General features: G+C 45.8%; 2 protein-coding genes across 3 annotated transcripts in view; one reads left to right on the top strand and one right to left on the bottom strand.

Annotated features, from left to right (window-relative positions):
* The window catches only part of LOC111156388 (intraflagellar transport 81), a 209,352-nt gene that overhangs the window by 141,311 nt on the left and 44,763 nt on the right, over positions 1 to 23,278 (bottom strand). The gene's annotated exons all lie outside the window — the stretch shown is intronic.
* LOC111156389 (purinergic receptor P2X 7) overlaps positions 1 to 23,278 on the top strand; it is a 50,931-nt gene that overhangs the window by 6,204 nt on the left and 21,449 nt on the right. The window contains exons 2-7 of the mRNA XM_022517235.1: positions 11,901 to 12,069; positions 13,222 to 13,290; positions 14,221 to 14,293; positions 15,354 to 15,450; positions 19,652 to 19,732; positions 20,360 to 20,489. Of these exons, the coding sequence (XP_022372943.1) occupies positions 11,901 to 12,069; positions 13,222 to 13,290; positions 14,221 to 14,293; positions 15,354 to 15,450; positions 19,652 to 19,732; positions 20,360 to 20,489 (619 nt within the window). The remainder of the gene's footprint in view (positions 1 to 11,900; positions 12,070 to 13,221; positions 13,291 to 14,220; positions 14,294 to 15,353; positions 15,451 to 19,651; positions 19,733 to 20,359; positions 20,490 to 23,278) is intronic.

The raw sequence follows: 23,278 nt of genomic DNA, 5'->3' as shown, positions 1-23,278 counted from the left end.
TATTGCAGGGCCCCTGGTATCCTTAACAGAGATTTCCTCTGAGAATCGGCTCCGGGAATCCCACAGGGTTTTCCAACCCATGATTCTGTTTTGCCCTCTGGCCTCAATGAGGTGGGAAGAATGGGATAGTGATGATTATACTCCCAGGAAAACTAACTGAAAAAGCCTGAATGACAATAAAATAACTTTCTTATCCAGCTGGCTTTATTTATATCATCTCAATTGATATACTGGGATGTAGGTATTCTTTTCATTGTGGCATAGATAAGGAAAGAAAAGCTACGAAAGATGGAGTTAATTTCTGAAATATCATCCAGGTAGAAAGTGGGTTTCAAAAGGGATTCAAATCCAAAACCAATCCAATTCTCTTAACTCAGAAAGCATACTACTGAAGTGGTTACCCAGCAGACTGAGAAAGTCTGAGTACTAGGCCTCCTAAACGCTTGCTCAATTGATCATTCTTCCTTCTTCACCACAATCTTTGTCTTTCTGGGTCGGCCTGGGCAAGTACAGGACAAGGAGGGAGGCTGGAACGAGGATCCCATAAGCTTACCCTTTTCTATCATTCATTCATTCCCCCATATAAATTTCAGACTATCTACTATGAGTCAGGAACTGTTGATGGATCTAGAGATTGTAACAGTGAGTGAAACAAAGTTCCTACAACTCAGGGGGTTACATGCCAGTGGAAGAGTGAGATATGATACCAAAAAAAAAAAAAAAAAAAAAAAAGGAAACAAAAAAGACAATTAAATATCTGATGGTGATAAATGATAAAGGGTAATAAAGCATAGAAGAGAACAAAGAATGCTAATAGGCAAATGTGAGTGCATGTTGGGTAGACACATTTGGGCTAGGATCTGCACGAAGGGAGGGAACAAGACATATGTTGGGTCGGCAGGCTCTGGAGTGCAGGAGGAACAATAGAAATGACCGCCTTCCAGCCTCCCCCCACCCCTTTCCTTAACCCTTGACTCTCCCGCCAAAAGGATGTATGCCCAGATCACATCTCCACAGGTAACCTGATACCTATGCAGGAAACAGAAGTATCAGGACCCCCCACTCCATACCCTCCGATCACCAAATACCCTACCATATATGGATGTGAGCCCATGCCCCACCTCCCTCGGCCCGATAAAAGACCCCCCCACAACTCCCTCCTAGTGCGTGCGACTTCCTCAACTTCTCCTTTCCGAGTAGCTGAACCTTGCCCTAGAGTGCCCACCTCCACCCGGCTTGACTTTCCTGGCTCCCCTTCTCCTGAGCCCTGAAACTTCGCCGGAGAGTGCCTTTAATAAATCTTGCATTGTGCCCCCCTTGCCTGGTGTTGTGTTTACCTCACCTGCGAAACTTTACAACATGAAGTATCTAGAAGAGTGTTTCTGGTGAGGGAACAGCAAGTACAAAGGCCCTGAGGTAGAGACTTGATAGGGTGTTCAAGCAAGGAGGTCAGGGTGCCTGGAGCAGAGGAAACAACTTAGTGAATGAGAGGAAGTGGGTGAACCGGAGAGATAACCCCGGTTGGAGAGGAAGGGCAGATCATTCTGAGCCGTGGAGGCCACTCTGCGTTCTTTGGATTTTATTCTGAGTGAGTTGAGAAGCCGTAGGAGGATTTTAAGCAGAGAAGTAAAAGATATTTTCATTTTCTTGGGAAGATTTCCCTCCTCCCTGGAGACCAGCCCTCTTAGAAGCTTTTCCAGTGAATACAGAAGAGTAGGAAAGGTTGAGAGAAAAAAGGAGAACACACTCCACTCAAACTGCTGCTTCTCCCTTATCCAGTCAACCTCTGCTCAGGCTAACAGAAGCACAATATTGTCCTGCGTCCGGGCTGGTTGCCTGTTTCATGGGAGGGCTGCCACACACCTACCTGTGAGGCCTTTTCCAACTGAGTGGAAGTGAGTCCACCACAGACATGGGAGCGGACACCAGAGGCTGGGGAGGGGCAAATCCAACCCAGGCATGGCCCTGCTATGGCTCCTGCCACTTGAGGGCAATAGAAACATGAAGAGATTTGCCACGTTCTCATCCTACCCTGAACCCCTGGGTGATGTGATAGATGAGGGGTCCAGAGAAAACCCATTTCAGGAGAAGACTGCCTCTAGGAAGAGGAGAATCCAGCCACCTGACTCAAGGGACCGAAAGAACAGTGAATGCACATATCTGAAAGCAAAAACAAGGAGCCGCCAGAAGGCAGTATGTTCCAGAAGCTGGTGAGAGAGGAGGGAGGAGCAGGGACCAAGGGCAGAGGAGAGGTAGGCAAGGGCCAGACTGCGGGAGGAGCTGGAATTTGTTCCTCAGGGACAGGATTTACAGAGGGAAGTGAAACCATTTGATTCCTGTTTCTAAAAGAGCTCTTGGGCCTCTGCACAAAAGGCAGATCACGGGGGCAAGAGTGACAGGAGAAGGGCAGTGAGAAGGGTACCAGAGTTGCCCAGATAAGAGAGGTGGCGACCCCGATGATAACGGGACAGTGCAGGTGGACAGAAGTGGGCAAAGCAGGAGTAAGTTTTGGAGGCAGAACTGACAGATTTGCTAGGAGGGAGAAGATGACTCTGGGTTCCCAGGTGGCTGAGGATGCCTTTACGGACTGAGGGGCGGCAAGTTTGTCGCCTAACAGCACCGTTAGCGATGTCAAGCAAGCAAACGACTACTACCATTATCGGCATCCCTCCATTAATGCCCACACAAAACATTAAGAAAGCTGGAAGCACCTAGTCTACAAAAACGGTCCTTTCAAATGAATAAATTTAGCTTTATGGAGAGCTTGCCTTGTTATCCTGGTTTTCTCATTTCACCCTGGAAACCGAGGCTTCTCTGTGGACCAGCTCTCACACACCCACAGGCTTCTGGGCACCACCACACCAGCCCAGCCTCCCACCCAGGGCAGGAACCTCCCAACCCTCCTGGGTTTTTAGCACAGCGCTGAAAAGAGAAAGGACCCGATTCAATGGACTATTCACAGTGCAGCACGCGTCAGCCTGACGTGCAAGGTGCCAAGAAGAGGAGGCGAAGGTGGGACTGGAGAAGCCAGCAAGGATCGTATTATGAACAGCCTTGAACTTCATCCTGAGGACACTGGAAAACTCAGAGAGTCTTCCCCACCCTGCCACCAACATTTCATTATGAAAAATTTCAACCATGTAGATTTGCCTTTTCTAGACAGTATTTCTTCTCAAACTCAGCAGAGTGGATTCTGTTTAGAACCAGATACCCTGCCCAATATAATACTAACATATCCTTATTACAAAAGAGTAAACAATGACCTAGGAAGGTTAAGTAACTTACACACGGCCACATAGCTAGGAAGTGGTAGAGCCAAGATTGAACCCAAGCTTCTCAATCCAGAGCCCGAGCTTTTACTAGTAAACCACCTAGAATATGGAGGAGACAGGAGCACAAATGGAGGCAAGGAGACCGTTCAGGCTACCTGGTGGTCTAGGTGAGAGGTGATGGAGACCGAGACTGAGGAGGTGACGATGGTAGAGATGAGAAATAGATGAATAGCATTAGGAAGATAAAACAGGATTTGACAGTTGAATGATTCAGGGGTAATGAGGGAAAGGATGCTAAGGAATGTTTCTGGATTGGGCAACTGATGTGTGGTGGGAGAACTTAGTGGGATAGGAAATGTGGGGGGAGGAGCCCATCTGGGGTGGAAGATGAGTTCAGAACTGAAGCCATACATTGTCAATACACATTGTCATGTATATGGGACATATAAATTTGGATGCTTAGTAGATAGATAGATATGTGAATCTGGAACTAGAGATAGAGATTTTTATATCACCAGCATATAAATGGTAACTAGAACCATGATAGTTGCTACAACTGGCCAGCAAGCGTAGATGTAAATGAGGAGCCAAGGAGGGCTTAGAACAAACCCCTGAGGAATGCTAACATTTAAAGATATCATTTATTGATTTGAGAGAGAGTGGCAGAGAGCATGAGAGGGAAGAAGGTCAGAGGTAGAAGCAGACTCCCTGCAGAGCTGGGAGCCCGATGCGGGACTCGATCCCAGAACTCCGGGATCATACCTGAGCCGAAGGCAGTGGCCCAACCAATTGAGCCACCCAGGTGCCCTGAATGCTGTTAAGTGATGGGAGCACAGAAGTCCCTGAAGGATACTCAGAGGGGTGGCCATGGAGACCCAAAGATAGGAGAATGTGGATTCCAGGAAGTTAAGGGAAGAAGGGGAAGAGGGGGTGGCACAGTCACCAGGGTCAAATGCTGCTGACAGTTTTAGGAAGATCAGATCTGTAGTATGTCTATCAGATATAGCAAGGATGACGTCACTGTTTACTTGGCAAGAGAGGCTTTAGAGAAGGGGTGGAGCGGGAGCCAGACTGGAGTGGGCGGAGGAGTGAATGGAGATGCAGAAATGGATGTGGTGACTCACTCTTTCAAGGGAGTTGGCTACAAAGGAGAAGAGAGGCACTGATCGGTGGTGGTAGGAGAAGAATGTGGGGTCGAGAGAGGGTTTATTTTTAAGGTGGGAAATGATGTCGGAATGCAGATGGAAAGGAGACCAGAGAAAGGGAGATGATGAGATAAATGAAAATCATCATCACTGTCACCAACTAGCCACCACAAAGAAAGCTTATTCTTTTCTGGGACTAACCATTAGACATTTCTTCCTTACACTGAGCCCAAATCCGTCTCCCTGTCATTCTCCCCTTTAGAGTTCTGCCCCGTGATCCCTTTTCTAGTTGACAGTCTTCACATGGCTGTACCCTGCTACTGTATTTTTCCTTGACTTTAAAATAATGACCTCAATACCTCTGGCCATGTGCCCTCAACATGGCATCCATTTCCCTTACTCTCTCAGCCAAGCCCACACAACTACACTCTTGTTTTGTCAAGGTCCTCTTAGAAGTGGTGCATGCACTCTTGCTTTGCTGGTGGAAGCATGAAATGGTTCGACTTTTTGTGGTTTGGCAAAATGAATTGAATACAAAATGTATGCATCCTTTAACCCAGAAATTTATCTTAGGGTGTGAAATTTATCTTTGGTGCGAAAAGATTCTTTTGCAAGGACATGCCTGGCGACGTGAGAGAGGAGGGTGGAGAGGCAATGAAGCATAGCACTGAAGAGAACAGATTTCGCCTCCATGGTGAAAGACTGAAGGCTTACCCCCCCGGATGATCAGGAACAAGACAAGGATGCCTGTTTTCACTGCTGCTATTCAACACTGTACTGAAAGTTCTAGCCAGAGCAATTAGGCAAGAAAAAGAAATGAACGCCATCCAAATTGGAAAGGAAGAAGTAAAATACCACTCAGATAATATGATCCTATATATGGAGAATCCAAAAGAAGTCACAAAAAGCCATTAAAGTTAATAAACCAGGGGCGCCTGGGTGGCTCAGTGGGTTAAAGCCTCTGCCTTCGGCTCAGGTTATGGTCCCAGGGTCCTGGGATCGAGCCCCACATCGGGCTCTCTGCTCAGCGGCGAGCCTGCTTCTTCCTCTCTCTATCTCTCCGCCTGCCTCTCTGCCTACTTGTGGTCTCTGTCTGTCAAATAAAATAAATAAAATCTTAAAAAAAAAAAATCTTAAAAAAAAAAAGTTAATAAACCAATTCAGTAAAGTTTGGAGGTATGAGATCCACACATAAAAACCAGCTGTGTTTCTGCACACCAGCACGAGGAAAGTAAAAAAGAAAATTAATAAAAATCATAGCATTTATAATGGCATCCAAAAAAAGTACAAGACATGGGGCCAGTGTTTGCTATTCTGTGACTTAGTCTATTGGGGCCACTATAACAAAATACCACCGACAGAGTAGCTTATAAATGACAGAACTGTGCTTTTCACAGTTCCGGAGGCTGGGAATTCTAAGATCAAGGTGCCGGCACATAAGGTGTCTGGTGAATATGCACTTCCTGCTTCACAGACAGCCATCATTTTGCTGTGTTCTCACATGGTAGAAGGGGCAAGGAGTTTCTAGAAACTCGTTTATAAGGGCATTAATCCCTTTAGTCATCATGACCTAATTACTTCTCAAATGCCTCACCTCCTACTACCATCACACAAGGGGTTAGGTTTCAAAATTTGAACTTTAGGGAGCCACAAACATTCAGTCCAAAGCACTACGTGAACTGAGGCTCGCTTTGTCTATACCACAGTCTGCTCAGATATAAGGTGGGGACAATACCAGGACCTTCCTTACAGGGTCGTTTTGGGGGAGGTGAGGATTGAACGAGTTAATACATATTATTAACATATGCTTGGGGTGCCTGGGTGGCTCAGTGGGTTAAGCCTCTGCTTTCGGCTCAGGTCATGATCTCAGGGTCCTGGGATCAAGCCCCATATCGGGCTCTTTGCTCAGAGGGGAGCCTGCTTCCCTCTCTCTCTCTGCCTGCCTCTCTGCCTACTTGTGATCTCTCTCTCTCTGTCAAATAAATAAAATCTTAAATAATAATAATAATAATTTTTAATAACATGCTTAAAAGAGTGCTTGGTACACAGTAAGAGCTGTATCATGGTCACCAAAAGAAGATGTTTATAACTAGAAAAACTGAGCAGAACGTCCAGTTAAATATCCACCAGGAAGAGACTGGGGGCAAATTATCACAACTCACTTCTTACGTTGAACTATATGGAATTGCCGGTATCTACTCCTTTGGTCTAAAAAATGAGCAATTTCATAGGTTCCAATCTAAACAACTAGAATTCTCTGTAAAGACTAAAAGTGATTCCATATCATGGATCTATCTTTATCATACATTTATCACCACTGTTGTGGAAAGATTTAATAATATATTATTGAGTAAAAATAGCAAGTTACATAAAGTATGTAGAGTGTGGCCATGTTTGGGTGTCAAGGTGTGGGCATAAAGAGATGCTTAGAAGACATTCTGTTTCAACAGCAGTAACCTCTGAGAGGGAGGATGCCAGAAGTTTTTCATATTCTTTGTGCAGTTCTGTGAAATTTACACTTTTACAACAATTAACAGGGTTTTCTTGAAAAATATGTCTCATAAAACCCAAACACAGGGCTCTTACAGCTTGCTGCCTACCATGGACATAAGCCACTGGCTCACCACCACCCAAGAGTGAAATATTTTACTTCTTTCACTGAAGCTTAAGATTACACTAATTATTTGTTTTGCTGTTTTGTCTTCTTCTGGATGATGTAACATAATGTTGGTTCATATGGGCTCAGGATTATCTAAAATGTTCAGGCCTCTAACATAAACTTCTGCCACTTGGGTGGGCTCTGGTTTGTACTGGCATAACTGAGTTTTTTGGTTCAAGGTTAGGATTTTACATGTATCCATTATTTTTCCTCCAACTGATAAACTTTAACTAATAGATTAAGATTCACTCGCTGTTCTCCATGTAGTTGAATGTGTAGAAAGTACTGTATTCTGGAGTACATGATCTTTGAATGAGAGAGAGTATTTGGGAAACATTATAAGGAAGGGTTTTCCAGAAGTGTTGGCTGATGGAAAAGAAATGCAATAGCCAAAGGAAATTAGAAGTGAAGATGACGTTGTAGCTAAGCCGTGGGTAACAAGAAACTGAAACTCCTTCACTCTAGCTCAGGAAACGATGGCGTAAGGTGGAATGCGGGAGGGCTCTTGTAAAGCTACAACAGGCCAACTGTATTGGGGTAGGCTAAATAATGGCCCGCAAAAGATTTCCACTCCCAATCCCCAGGACCTGTGAATCTGTATGGGCAAAAGGAACTTTTGTAATTAAGTAATTGATGTAATTGAGTTCAAGGTCTTGAGATGGGGAGATTATCCTTGATTATCTGAGCGTCCCCAACATAATCACAAAAGTACTCAAAAGAGAGAAGCAAGAGGGCCAAAGCTGGAAAAAGGAGATATGACAATGGGAGCTGATGTTGGAGTGATGGGGCTAGGAGCTCAGGAATGCCAAGGCAGCTTCTAGAAGCTGGAAAAGATGAGGAACAGATTGTCTCATGGAGCTTCCAGAAGGAACCAGCCCCCAGAAGTCACCTTGATTTCAGCCCCATAAGACCATTTTTAGGTATCTGACCCTCAGAACTAAGAGAATAAATTTCTATCAAGACACTAAGTTTGTGGGAATCTGTTACAGGAGCAATGGAAAACTAATACAGGTGGTACTTAATTTGCCTTGGGGGTGCAAGCTCTCCTCCACTTTCTTCTCAGTGCATCTGTTGCTGTCCTTGACCCCTCGCAGACCTCATCCCACCGCTGAGTAGGGCAGGGATGAAAATAACTGGATTCTTCCCTTGGGGTTTTAAACACAAAAAGCAGTGGCTGTGGGCCCAACTTCTCCATGAGCCCCAGGGCACACAGTGCCCAGGGCCCGCATTCCCTTTAGGGGCCAAGAAAACATTGGCCTTGAGCTAAGTGTCAGTTACCCAGATCTGGGGTGGTTCACTTTCAGATCCCATCCTTTTGCTTTACCTTTACTCAGTGAGCCCAGGAGCTGTGAGGGAGAGTCAGGCTTTGCTGAGCTGTGCTTCCCGGCCTGAGGCCCTTTGAGGACTCTCTCACCACGCTGGCATGGGGCCCCCTAAGGTGCCAATAAGAGAAAGCCCTTCATATCCAGGGTGTGCAAGTCCTCTTCACGGTGGACACCTTCATCTACACCTGTTGAGTCGGAGCTGTGTGCAAGCCTCAGAGCTCCACAGCTGAGCTCATTCTCTGTCCTTCCCTCCTCCCTATCCCTCTGCAGCCCCCCTTCTGAAGCCACACCTGCCTTGAGTGCCCACTACCCTTCCCATTAGTCCTCTTTGACCTTCCCAGGTTCGTCAGCTTTCCACCACACCTTCTCTTTCTCCCCATCCTCCAAGGAGTCCATAAGCCCCCAGCTCCTTCCTGCCCACGCACCAGAGGGACCCGTGGGTTTTCAGTCTTCAGCATGCACAGAACTGTAGCTTCTTCTAGCTGAAAGTTCACAGGGATCTGGGAGCCAGGCAGCCCTCCCCTTGTTCCCGTGGGACTACACCCATGGCTAGAGGTGACATGGCTTGTCTGAGTCTTGGGGACGGTCGTTAGGGCAGAATATGGTCAACTCTTTTCTTCTTTTTTTCCTTTGATGCAGCTCTTGCATGACAAGTTCATTACCATACAAAGACTAGTTTTCTGACTTATGAGAGGGTTGGATTCCATTACAGCTGATCTATAATACGTTGTGTGCCTGAAATGAAGATGACACACTCAAACTGAGCTTCCCAAATGGTGGGCCAAACAGGGTTATTCTGGGAGCATGTCACCATGTCGGACACAGGACACTGCACAGACCATGTTCATACTGTGATGCCGGGCTGAAATACACTGTCGAACAAGTATATTTGTCTATGGAATTGAATGTCATAGCTCTTTCTCATATATGCTGATGGGACCTAAAATCTGGATCTCTAGTTCCAATGTCCTTCTTTTTCTTTAATTTTTAATTTTTTTTTAAGATTTTATTTATATATTTGACAGAGAAAGAGAGAGAGAGTATGAGAGGGGAGGGTCAGAGGGAGAAGCAGACTCCCCGCTGAGCAGGGAGCCCAACGCAGGGCTCGATCCCAGGACTCTGAGATCATGACCTGAGCCAAAGGCAGAGGCCCAACCCACTGAGCCACCCAGGCGCCCTCCAGTGTCCTTCTTGATGAGATTTTTTTTCTTTTATTTTCCTTAGGATTTTTTTTAAGGATTTATTTATTCATTTGAAGGAGAGAGAGACCCAGAAAGAGAGGGAACATAAGCAGGGGGAGTGGGAGAGGGAGAAGCAGGCTTCCCGGGGAGCAGGGAGCCCGATGCGGGGCTTGATCCCAGGACCTTGGGATCATGACCTGAGCTGAAGGCAGACTCTTAACGACTGAGCCACCCAGGCGCCCCAGGATTTTACTTTTGAGTAATCTCAAGATCCAAAACCACACACATTCCACAGACTGAGTCGGCCAGGGGCCCCTGATGAACTTGCTCTTTCAATGAATAGTATATATATATATACTAAAATATATGGCAATAATATCATAAACACCCATGTACCACCATCTAATTTAAGAAATAAAAACATTATTAATCCAGTTTTAGCTCCCTGCAGACCCAGCCTGGATCCCACTCCCTTTTCTTTCCTCTTATAAACACCTCCTGAATTTGGTGTTTGCCATTCTGTGTTTGTTCTTACAGTTCTACAACATATGTCTATGGATTAAAAAACGTTTTTTTCCTTTCTTTATTGGGGTGGGATTCATATACTATGAAATAACCATTTTATTTTTTTAAATTTTTTTTTAAAGATTTTATTTATTTATTTGACAGAGATCACAAGTAGGCAGAGAGGCAGGCAGAGAGAGAGAAGGAAGCAGGCTCTCCCTTCGGAGCAGAGAGCCTGATGCGGGGCTCCATCCCAGGACCCTGGGATCATGACCTGAGCTGAAGGCAGAGGCTTTAACCCACTGAGCCACCCAGGCGCCCCTGAAATAACCATTTTAAAGTGATCAAGTCAGTGGCACTAAATAACACCTTGTTGGGGTCCACCACCTCTATCTAGTTTCAAAACATTTTCAGCACTCCAAAAGGAAACCACACACATTCATAGTCACTCCGGCTACCCAGTCCCTGGTACCCATCAGTCAACTCTCCGTTGCTGTGGATTTACCCATTCTGGATTATTTCACATAAATGGGATCATACAACATGTGGCCTCTTGTATCTGTCTTCTTTTACTTAGCATAATGTTTTTGAGGTTCCTGCACAGTATAGCATGTTTCAGTACTCTATTCCTTTGTCTAGCTGAATAATAGTTCATCGTATAGGTAGACCACATTCTGTTTATCTGTTCATCTACTGCTGAACATGTGGGCTATGTCCATCTTTTGGCTATTATGAATAGTGCTGCTATGAGCATGCGTGGACAGGCATTTGTCTGAGTGTAGAATGTTGTGGGCTATGTCCATCTTTTGGCTATTATGAATAGTGCTGCTAGGAGCATGAGTGGACAGGCATTTGTCTGAGTGTAGAATGTTGTTTTGGATTTCTTTTTTTTTTTTTTTTTAAGATTTTATTTATTTATTTGTCAGAGAGAGAGAGGGAGAGAGAGCAAGCACAGGCAGACAGAATGGCAGGCAGAGGCAGAGGGAGAAGCAGGCTCCCTGATGAGCAAGGAGCCCGATGTGGGACTCGATCCCAGGACGCTGGGATCATGACCTGAGCCGAAGGCAGCCGCTTAACCAACTGAGCCACCCAGGCGTCCCTGTTTTGGATTTCTTTAAACTTTACATCACACTGTGCCATATGTGGTTAAGAGGTCTGGCTGAGGACCTCAGTTCTGCCCATGACGAGCTGTATCTCTCTGAGCCCATTCTCTCATCTACAAAAGGGATGACTACAGTAACTATCTCCTACTGCTGTGAAGAGTAAACAGATGATGCATGGAGAGCACTTGGCATGTACTAATTGCTCAATAAAGGGCAGCTGCTATGATCAATATTAATTATAAACCAGGTGGATGTTTCTGGAAAAAATGGGGCTGACCTGCTGGACACATCCTTAGGTATTGGTGTGTTCCTCAGCCCCAGGATAAAGCCGGTGGACCAATCTGGGGCTGGACTCTGGCATGGGAGAGACTGCCCTGTAAATGAGGGTCTGTATTGGGCAATACTGGAGACTGACATTGGGGGCAATCGTTTCCATGCGGTGAGTGCTCGCAGGTGCCAGATACGATGTTGATGAGTTTGCACACATACCTCATTTCATCCTCACAACCAGCCCTGAGGTAGGTACGATGATTCTTGCCACTTTACAGCCAAGGAAAGTGAGTCACGGAGAACGCAGGCAGGTAGCCTGCCCAAAGTCACCCAGCGAAGCTAGGATGTGAATGGAGGCAGCCTTCAGAACCCGCATCCAACACCACTGCCCTGTGCCTCCCTTGAGAAAACCACTGATGCTTTTCTGTGTCTGCCGTTTAGCTTTGCTTTGATCAGTGACAAGCGGTACCAAAAGAAAGAGCCTGTCATCAGCTCCGTGCACACCAAGGTGAAAGGGATAGCAGAGGTGAAGGCGGAGATACTGGAGAATGGAATGAAGAAGGTGGTGTCTGAAGTCTTTGACACCGCAGATTACACCTTCCCCCTGCAGGTGAGCTCTTGTCACCAACTCTCAAAGACTCCTCCCTGGTCACCAAGGGCCCTGCCTCCCTCCCCTGGGACCCGGAGCCTCAGGCCAAAAAAACACTGGCCCTATTTTAAAAAGCTCTGTGAAAATCCCAACTGAGAAAACCTAAAAATTGCAAAATTGGGTCAGATCCAGCAGCTCAAAGATGATTCTATGCTTTATCGAGTCCTACGGGGTTTCTCAAAATAGCAGTGTGATCTGGTGCATTTAAAGCATGATTTGATTCACTCACAACTTGACTTATACACAGCTCTTTAGAAGCAGGGCCATCAAGCCGGCAAGGTCTGCCTAGATTCAGGAGGACAAAGAACTTCCTGCCCGGACAGGACAGACCCTTCTAAATTGTTCATGTGGAGTTTTATCAACAAAAATATCTCCAGAAAAAGAAAAACCACTCACTCAGATACATTCTTGCACAAGGGAAAGGAAATGGATGACAAAGAAAGGAAGGGTGTGGGTCAACAGGGAGAGGCTATCCGGCTGCTTAAATTTGCGAGAAGACAAAATAAAAGTAGAATAGTCAAAAAGGAGAATCAAAGCAGGAACGAGAACACCAAAGAACAGACTGGGAGGCTGGGAGGGACAACGGGGCACTTCTGCAGCATCTGGGAGCGGGGGTGCTTTGCAAAACCGTAAAACCCAGGCCACTATTTGTTTCTACCAGAGGGTTCAGTAAGATCTCCAGCTATTTCCTGGGTTATGGGCTGCCTTTTGCCCTTTAATTAAAATCCTGAAAAAAAGAATCCTGGATAATCTGAACAGTGTTCTGATGACGCCAACACCCCACTGCCCTCCCCCAGCAGGTCTCTTAAGTTTCGATTTAATGTGATTTTATTGTGTGCGAAAAATGACAAGGATGCTTTTGAGGCTGGGATGGAAAATGAATGCTCAATCAGTTCCGAATGTCCCTTTGCTCTCCTTCAGCTCAGCGGGGCGGTTCATCCAGCTTTGATACTAAGCCCTCAGTGCAGTCCAAGTTGCTCCCAGACCTGATTTCTAGAGTGTGGTTCAGAAAAGTGGAAGACTCGCCCCCAGGCACTGAGCAGCCTGGATTTTTGACGAAGTAACTCTGCTCTCCAAGGCCTGGCATTTGTCTCCTCTCCTCTTTCTCCGCAGGGAAACTCCTTCTTCGTGATGACAAACTTTCTCAAGACAGAAGGCCAACAGCAGGGGAGATGTCCTGACGTAAGGAGGGGACCTGGTGTGGTCGGGGCGGGTAAGAAGAGCTTCTGGAGGGGGCACAGGTCAGAGGAAGCTGATGGGCAGAGGCCATTTTCACACTACGGTCAGGCCCTGGTTCCCCTAAGACTGGCCATTAAACCTGCTCCCTAGAACACAGAAACTCAAATGTGCATAAACGAGTCATCGAATTTCTCCTTTCTTCCTTCTGTCCTCAGGCCTGAGACCTAGCTGACCTCATTTTCTGAGGCCAGGAGGAAGCGCTGGTGGCTCTGCCCAGTTCTGCAGTCAAGCGCTGCTTGGACCAGGCCTCCTGCCCTCCAGCCCGGGAGGCTTTCCCTGAAAGTGGCACCTGGCTGCTTTGGCATCTGCTTTTCAGATTTTTATTTTTATTTCTTATTGACATGTAACTCAGATGCCATAAAGTCCTCCATTTTGAAGTGAAGAAATGAGGGGTTTTTCATATTTTCACAATGTTGTACCACTACACCACGTCCTAATTCTGGGACATTTTCATCACGCCAAAAAGAAGTCCCGTACTCATGAGCAGTCACTCCCATCCCCTCCTTCCCTCAGCCTGTGGCAAGCACTGATCTACTTTCTGTCTATTCTGGGTATTTCGTATCATTGAGATCATACAATACGTGGCCTTTGGGGGCTTCTTTCCACGCGGCATCGCATCTTGAAGCATTGTCGTGTTGTAGCAGGAATCCGTGCCTCCTTCCTTTTTATGGCCATGTTATATGCATTTTATGAATGCACTACTATTTTTTTGTCCTGATGACTATTTGGGTTGTTTCTACTTTTCGGCTGCTGTGAATGGTGCTGCTGTGAACATTTGTGTACAAGTTCTGGTGTGTACAGAGGCATTTGCTTTTCTGTATCTTAAGAGACACATGCTGCTTACTCACCACTATCCTGTCCTTCTCCCTGCAGTTTCCCACCAGGAGGACAATCTGTTCCTCTGACAAGAATTGTAAAGAGGGACGGATGGACCCGCAGAGCAAAGGTATGTTCTGTTTCTTTTCTGGGATCCCGGGTGGGGGGGGTGGTCTGGTACCCTGGTGACATTCACAAGGCCTTAAAGTTCAAATCTTTAGCTTCTGACTCTCAGCTGCCTTTTTCCACCCTCACTAGGCCATGGGAGAGCCTGTGTCCGTCCCATGCCTCTGCTCTGTCCCCAGAAGACTGGCTACTGTCTAGCAATGTGATCTAATTCCCTAGTGAGGGCAGCTCCTGAAATCCTTCAGAATTAGCATCTTAGGGGTTCTCATTGACAAAAAAATCCAATGGCCCCCAGTGCCATCTGTGTATGCTGAGCTTTCCCCCTCAAATTTCACCAAAGGTTGAGGAGTATGAATTATAGGCCCAGGGTGCCTAGGACCATGGTACCACCACTAATCTATAGTATTTCTGTATCCCTCGTTTTAACTTAAAGAGTCACATGACAATAAAAAAAAAAAAAGACCACAAAAAAGATAAAGCCATCAGTGGTTACAACACACATGCATACACAAAAAAGGCCTATGGATGTTACATTTTGTTCCATAAGACATGTGTGTTTGAGTTGGTACAGAGACCATTCAAACACGACTTACTATTTAATTTGCCGCTCGGGAATCTGCTAGTGACACGAACGCTCCAGAAAATATGCCACGTTCATTCTGTGACTTTGCACACCCCTGATTCATGCTGTACACCCCTAAGGGACTCTGGTGCCCACTTAGATGCCAAGTTCTAGTCCACGTATGCCAGGCAAGAGAACACACCCTGCTCAGCTCCTCTCTCAGCATATTTTCTTGCAAAGAAACCAAAAAAGCCAACAGCATCCACAACCTCTCTGCCTTCTCTCTGAATCTTTTTTTTAAAAGAGCTTATAGTCCAATGTGCGCTTTGCTTGGGTTGCCTTATGTAAGTTGGTGGTTCAAATGGGGTTTCGTGGAAGCTGAAACTGCTTGGGTTGAAAAGGATAAATAAAGAGTCTCTTGCTTGGGTTTAGTTCATGACGCACCCACGGTTTTCATACCTGTGCTTCTCTGGTCCCTTGGCCCTCCCCACCTCCCCACCAGGGATCCAGACCGGAAGGTGTGTAGTGTATAAAGAAAGGCTGAAGACCTGTGAAGTCTCCGCCTGGTGTCCCGTCGAGGAAGTGGGAGAGCCCCCCCGGTGAGCTGCGGGGGATGGGGGGAGATGGGGTGGCCCTGATCATTGAGCAGATGAAAAGTCCTGGGTCCTATTGACTTGGCACACCAGTGATCTCCGAGAAGGCCATGCTAATTGTTAAAATACTGCAATAATTCTGTACTGACTGGTATATAACTATTACCCTGAGCACCCTTGGTTAACCCTGGGCCCCTGACTGTCCCAGCACCTTACAAAGCACCTCTGGAGCCCTCCTCTAGCAGTACAGCAGGTCCCACTCTGACTGGTCGGTGTCCATACTGAGCAATTAAGGATGGGAAGGTGGCAGGAAGGGAGGGAGGAAAGGAAAAAGGAAGAAAGGGGAAGTGAAGGGGAAAGGAAAGAGGAGGAAAGAGTAAGGGAGGTAGGGAGAGAAGAGAAGTTTTCTTAAATTAAGTGGTCACAATGACATACAGATTTGTTGATCCTTTTTGTTGATTCTTCTCTTTAACACACAAAGTCAGGCCCAGAAAACAGAACTTGATGTTAAATCTCAGAAACCACAGGGATTGGTACTTTCAGCAGAAGAACAGAGAGACCTGGATTCAAATTCTGACTCTAACACTTCCTCACTGTGTGACCTTGAGCAAGCAGTTTAACCTTTCTGAGCTTCATTTTCCTTATTTCTAAAATGAGGATAAATAGTTGCTCCCACTCATAGGGCTGTCATGAGAATTCAATGAGATGATACTTGTACCTCAAAAGCAAAGTGAGCCCCATGCCTAGTTTATCGTAAGTGTTGAATAATGCGTGTGCGCGTGCGCGCGCGCACGCACACACACACACACACACACACACACAAATGATCCGCCCCTAGAAGTGTGGTGGTTCTAGACCAGCACTGTGCAATGGAACTTTCTGCAATGGTGAAAATGTTCTGTACCTGCACTGTCCAATATGGTAGCCACTAGGTACATGTGGCCATTGGGCACTTTAAAATGTGGTGACTGCAACTGAGCAACTGAATTTTTAATATAAGTTCAATTTTAATAGTCACACATGTCTAGGGGATATTATACAGGAGAACACAGCTCTAATGAATGCGACTCAAAACCACACCATCGGCATCTTTGGGGCAAAGAGAAGATTGCCCCAAGGTGACTTTTTAGAAGGTCCAGGCAAAGGCTTCCCTTGTCAGGGTGGGAAGTGTTTGGTAGCGTCAGCCCGTCCAGTCCTCAATCATCAATGGCACCACCCAGGTTTATTTCTAGGTCAGAGAAGTTTCTTTTTCACGGAAAGAATTGCCCAGGGCCTGAGGGAACTATCGGTTCAAGGCAAGAGGCCTCTTGATTGCCTGTAGTTTTTGTTGGTGTCCGTTATCAAAGGAACGAGACTGAGACAAAGTGAAAGTTATGCAAAGCCTTATTATTCTATGCCAAGCATTAGAAGTTAGACTGACCTGCCAGGGGAACGAGACTGAGACAAAGTGAAAGTTATGTAGAGCTTTATTCTATGCCAAGTATCAGAAGTCAGACTGACCGGCCAGGGCCGCCTCCGAAGAGAGCGACCCCCTCCTGATCTCATAGGCTGGTTTTATAGGGCATAACCGCAGACCCAAGGTATGTGGCTTGTATTGTTAAGGCGTTTACTCCCGGAATCGATACCCGGAACCATACCAGGAACTACTGGGGCGTTTATTCCCGGAATGAAGTCCGTGGATGTAAACAACAATATGGCTACCTAGGCAATATAGAGTTGCTCTGGCTAAGCAGGCCCTAATAGTTAAACAGTTTTTTTTTTTTTTAAAAGATTTTATTTATTTATTTGACAGAGAGAGATCACAAGTAGACAGAGAGGCAGGCAGAGAGAGAGAGAGAGAGAGAGAGAGGGAAGCAGGCTCCCTGCTGAGCAGAGAGCCCGACGCGGGACTCGATCCCAGGACCCCGAGATCATGACCTGAGCCGAAGGCAGCGGCTTAACCCACTGAGCCACCCAGGCGCCCCAGTTAAACAGGTTTTAACATTAAATTGGCCCTAACAGTTTTCAGTCGCCAACTTATTCATCAGAGAAATACTGGGCATCTCCAAAGTGCAGGTCCTTGGACTGCACAGTTTTATATGACCTTGAGCAAGCAATCCCCTGAACTTTAGTTTCCTTGTATGTTATGCAAAGGGATTACTAAAATTATTCATTTAATCATTCAGTCAACGCATCCAATACCACATAGGAGGTATTAGATATTTATTCTGTATGTAACTATGCACAAGAGACTGTGCTAAAAATACAAGCAGACTCAGACAGAGAGTAGATCCCAAGCCTTTTGCAGTCTAATCGGAGGTAAGCCATGTGCACAGAGAGCTATAATTCAAGGAAGAAAGTTAAAAATATCATAAGAGAAGAATAAAGGGCTTTGATCCTTCAAGTTTCAAGTCCTCTTATTCTTAGAATGGTGCCCAGGAAGCATGGGATTTAGAATGTTCTAAAGGTAAACGGTCTAGCATGTGGTAGGTATCTGTGTAAATAAGATTTTTTTTGATGCAAATGTCAGAAATACAACTTAAACTGGCTTCAGGAAAAAAGACAATGTTATCATTATTTTTTAAAATTTCTGGGGCACTTAGTTGGCTCAGTGGGTTAAAGCCTCTGCCTTCGGCTCAGGTCATGATCCCAGGGTCCTGGGATCAAGCCCCACATTGGGCTCTCTGCTCAGTGGCGAGCCTACTACCCCCCACCCACCTGCCTCTCTGCCTACTTGTGATCTCTGTCTGTCAAATAAGTAAATAAAATCTTTAAAAATAAAATAAAATAAAATTTCTGTAAATGAGGAGTCCAGAAGTATTAGCTTCAGGTAAGGCTTGATCCAGGCTTCAAATAAAAATGATGTCATTAAGATTCTTTTTCTTTCTGTTTCTTCCAATCCCCAACCCCATCCCACCCCCCCAGTTATTCTTTCTTCTGTTTTGGCTTTCCTCACACTGTGGTCCAGGGAACCCCAGGTTTACACTGTCTTTACTACTAGCAATCCTAAAGAAAATGAGTTTTTCTTTTTCCAGTATTTCCTACAAAAGTCCTAGAATGTTTTCATTGGCTTAAATCATATGACAATCTATCGACCAATTACTATAGCCATGAAAGGACTGGGTTATTCTGTTTAGCCAGCTCTGGGTCACTTGTCCACCCTGGGGTCTATAAGGATGGACAGAAAATGGACACCTCCCCACCCAAACCTCCGGGCTGAGAGTGGCAAAGACCTGGTTATCTCAAAGGGAGAAAACTGAGGCGCTTCTAACAGAGGGGAATGGATGCTGGGCAGGCAAAACCTATAGTGTTCTCTATAGTTATATCCTAAATAGAGGCAAAGCTGGGCTCTGGCAATTCTGGAATAAAAAGCAGATCATTTTTGGTGCCCCCTTCCAAATACCTCCATCCTTTCCTGGTGCTACTCCCATTATATATATCTGCCACCCACTCAGGCCTGCCAACAATAAGGTACCAGCTGTAACTCTTCATCCACAGCCAATTCTCTCCATCTTTAGCAGACTGTCAATGGCATAAGGACAAGAACCTTGACTATCTTGTTCATCACTATATTCCCAGTGCCCAGCCCCATGCCCAGGCCAATAAATATTTGTCAAATGAATGAATCAATGGGTTGTGGGTGGACCTTCCTAAAGTCTAGGATTTGGGCTCCTCTAACTCATGGAGAATTTATGCTACCCAGAGCCTATCAACCTATGACTGATAGAGCCAACTATACATGTGTGGCCCTATGCTTAAGGCTGGGGATGCCAAGATAGAAAGAATCCAAGCCTACAGGGAAAGATACAAACAGGGGGCTGCTGAAGTTGGCTTATACTGACTCTGAGCCAATTATGCTCATCCCTTCCCAACTCCAAGTTCAGTGATACCCACTAGTGGCTTGAGATCAGCCATGATGGGAGTGCTTACACTAATCAGTAAATGCTACATATCAGAGTTTTTCTTCCCCCCTGGAGACCTGGCTGTTAACCATTTACCAGTATATCACCACACATCCTAAACACACAATTACATCAGAGTGTGAGAAGGGTTATAGTAAATGCCATGGGGGTCTCAGGAAGAGAGACATTCTTCCTCTTTTTTAGATTTTTAGGAAAATTTTGCCTACTAGACTATATTTCTCTTTACTCATTGCAATGACCCAAGCCAGAAACCGGAAGCCCATGGTCCCATTGGCCCAATGATCCCCATTTCGCCTCTCTCTTAGGCCCGCGCTCTTGAACAGTGCCGAAAACTTCACTGTGCTCATCAAGAATAACATCGACTTTCCTGGCCACAACTACACCACGTAAGTGCCCAGAATGTCTGGCCATTAGCCACTACTACTGTGTAGTGGATTATGCCAAAATTTAGAAGTTTAACAACCAATATTTACTGTCTCCTGCAGTTTCTGGGGTAAGGAATGTGGGAATGATTTCTATGGATGGTTCTGATTCAGGGTCTCTCAGGTTGCAGTCAAGCTGTCAGTAGGGACTGCAGTCATCTCTGGCTTGACTGAGACCAGAATCCTCTTCCAAGCTCACTCACCTGGTTGTCAGCAGGAGGTTTAGTTCCTCACCATACGGACCTCCGCCAGGACTGCTTGAGTGTCCTTGGGAATGGTGTCTGGCTTCCCCCAGAGCAAGTGATCTAAGAGGGACAGACAACAAGCCAGCAAGACAGTAAACAAGATGGAAGCCACAGGCTTTATGACTTAAGCCTGGAAGTGATACACCATCACTTCTGCCACATGCTAACGGTCGCACAGATCGACACTGCACAGGGTGGGAGGGGACCACACAAGGGTGTGAATCCCGGGGGCTGAGGATCCTCGGGGCCCCTCATGGAACCCAGCCACAAACAGGGTCACTCCCATGAAAGAGATGGGTCTCAGTTTTCAAAAATATGTTTGTTTGCTTGCTTGCTTCTCATGCAGGAGAAACATCTTGCCAAGTATAAACATCACCTGTACCTTTCACAAGACTCAGAATCCACAGTGTCCCATTTTCCGACTGGGAGAAATTTTCCAAGAAACAGGAGATAATTTTTCAGAAGTGGCAATTCAGGTTGGTGGTGTCTTTGGACGGCGAGGGTTTGAGTTGGGGGATGGAAGATGTCAAATGGCCAAGAGGCTGGGTCCCTGGGTCCTAGTTATAGGCCTCCCTTTACTGAGCATTCAGTACATCCCTGCATGGTGCCAAGGCCTTGCCCTGCATCACCACATCTAATCCCACAACAACCCTGTGAGTGACATCCCTGGGGCAGTAGTTCCTGTGGCTGCTCTAACAATCCACCATGATCTCGGTGGCTTAAAACAACACATTTTCTTTTATACTTCTGGAGGTCAGAAGTCCAAAATCAGTTTCACAGATCAAAATGAAGATATCGGCGGGGCCAAGCACCCTCCAGAGGCTCCACAGGAGAATCCATTTCCTGGCCTTTCCCACTTCTAGAGCTAGATGCTTGCAGCCCCTTCTCCTAGCTTCGAAGCCAGCTGCATAGCATCTTGCGTCAGTGGTCACATTGACTTATTCTGTGCCAAATCTCCCTCTGCCTCCCTCTTACAAAGATACTGGTCTTTTTCAGAGAGAGCATTTATAAAAGGAAACATGTAGGGCCCATCTAGATAATCCAAGATAATTTCCCCATCTCAGGATCCTTAAGTTCATCACATCTGCAGTCCCTTGTGCCATATAAAATACTATATCCGAAGATGCTGAGGGTTGGGACCTGGGATTAGGAATACCATTGGGAGCCATTATTCAGGCCACCACACTTGGGTTAGTCAAGATTCTCCCAGATGCACCTTATAGACATCCAACTCAAATGATGTAAGCAAAGAATCAATCAAGAAACATTTTGGGGGTGCCTAGGTGGCTCAGTGGGTTAAGCCTCTGCCTTCGGCTCAGGTCATGGTCTCAGGGTTCCTGGGATCGAGCCCCACATCAGGCTCTCTGCTCTGTGGGGAGCCTGCTTCTCCCTCTCTGTCTCTGCCTGCCTCTCTGCCTACTTGTGATCTCTCTCTCTGTCAAATAAATAAATAAAATCCTTTAAAAAAAAAAAAAGAAAGAAACATTTTGGGGGCAAAAAGAAACCAAACTCAATTGGCTTAAGCAGAAAAAAAAGACACCAAGGGAAATGGATCTTCTAGTACACCCAAAACATTTTCGTACCTCAGTTTTCTTTTCTTTTTTTTTTTTTTTAAAGATTTTATTTAGGGGCACCTGGGTGGCTCAGAGGGTTAAGCCTCTGCCTTCGGCTCAGGTCATGATCTCAGGGTCCTGGGATCGAGCCCCACATCGGGCTCTCTGCTCAGCGGGGAGCCTGCTTCCCCCTCTCTCTCTGCCTGCCTCTCTGCCTACTTGTGATCTCTCTCTATGTCAAATAAATAAATAAAATCTTTAAAAAAAAAAAAAAGATTTTATTTATTTGTTTGTTTTAGAGAGGGAGCACCCCACCTTGGGAGTTTTCTTATTTCCTTCTGCTTTTTCCCTCTGCCTGGAACGGCCTTGCCCCAGACATAGCCTTAGCTGTCTTCCTCACCTGCTTCCAATATTTGCTCAAATATAAGCTCAGTGAAGCTTTCCCTTACCACTACCTTTAAAATGACAATTTCGGGGCACCTGGGTGGCTCAGTAGGTTGAGCATCCAACTCTTGATTTTAGCTCAGGTCATGATCTCAGGGTTGTGAGATCAAGCCCCGCCTCGGGCTCTGCACTGGGCATGGAGCCTGCTTAAGACTCTCTCTCTCCTCCACCACACTCCCCCAAAAAAACCTTATGATGACAATTTCAATTTCTACCCCTATCCCAGCAGGCACTATGGCCCCTGTCAGGTTTATTTTTATCCCCAGCACCTAGCACTACCTGACATAGTATATATTTTACATATCCATTTGTTTGTTGTCTGTCTTCCCTGACTAGAACATAAGTTCCATGAGGACAGGCATCTTTGGACTTTTTTGTTAATTTTTGTGTAATGCTCAGCATAGTGGGTACTCAGTAAATATTTGTTGACTGAATGAAGCATGTGATAGCAGTAGGCTATCTGGATGGCTGCATCCAGAAACTCAAATGATGTCATTAGGAATCTGACTCCTTTCATCCCTTTGCTGTTTCCTTAATGGTGATGTCACTCATAGGCAGACTATTCGTATGTCAAGGCAAAGCCACCAAAGTCCTACAACTGTGCTGTCTGATATGGTAGCCACTAGTCACATGAAGCTATTTAAATTAAACTAATTGAAATGAAGTGAAATATTTATCTCCTCTGTCATACTAGCCACGTTTCAAGCACTTAATAGTCACATGTGGCCAGTGGCTACTTTACTGCACAGCATGAATAGAGAATATTTCCATCACTGCAGAAGATTCTGCTGGACAATGCTGCTCTGGATTGTCGCGGTCTCTGGCTAGTGGTTCCAAACCACAGATGACATCTTTTTTTATGGTTCTGGCAAAATGTCTCAGAGAGGACTCTGATTGGTCTATCTTGGGCCAGACACCTATTCCTGAACCAGTCACCAGGTCCAGAGGAACACACAGACCTTACTGGCCAGGCCTAGATCATGTTGCCTCTCCTGGAGCTGGGACAGGGGACAGTCCCATTCAAACCACTCAGCTGGGAGAGACATTTCCCAAAGAAAATTCCAGGCACTTTTACCAGGAGAATAGGATGCTGAGTGACAGAAACATCAGATGTTCACAATAATATGCAGAGTACTTAGCTTCATTCCAATAAATGACTATTGTGATTATTCTGTATTTCCCCTTTCTCCAAGTCAGAGTCTGCTTGCTACTCATCTTTTTATCCCTAGATTCTAGCATACTTGAAATACCACCTTTCATCAATTCAA

Source organism: Enhydra lutris, unplaced genomic scaffold (genome assembly GCF_002288905.1).
Source record: "Enhydra lutris kenyoni isolate GAN:26980312 unplaced genomic scaffold, ASM228890v2 scaffoldscaffold46, whole genome shotgun sequence".
In the NCBI taxonomy this organism is placed as follows: Eukaryota; Metazoa; Chordata; class Mammalia; order Carnivora; family Mustelidae; genus Enhydra; species Enhydra lutris.
Note: the sequence above shows the minus strand (reverse complement) of the source record. Positions and strands in the feature narration are given on the sequence as shown.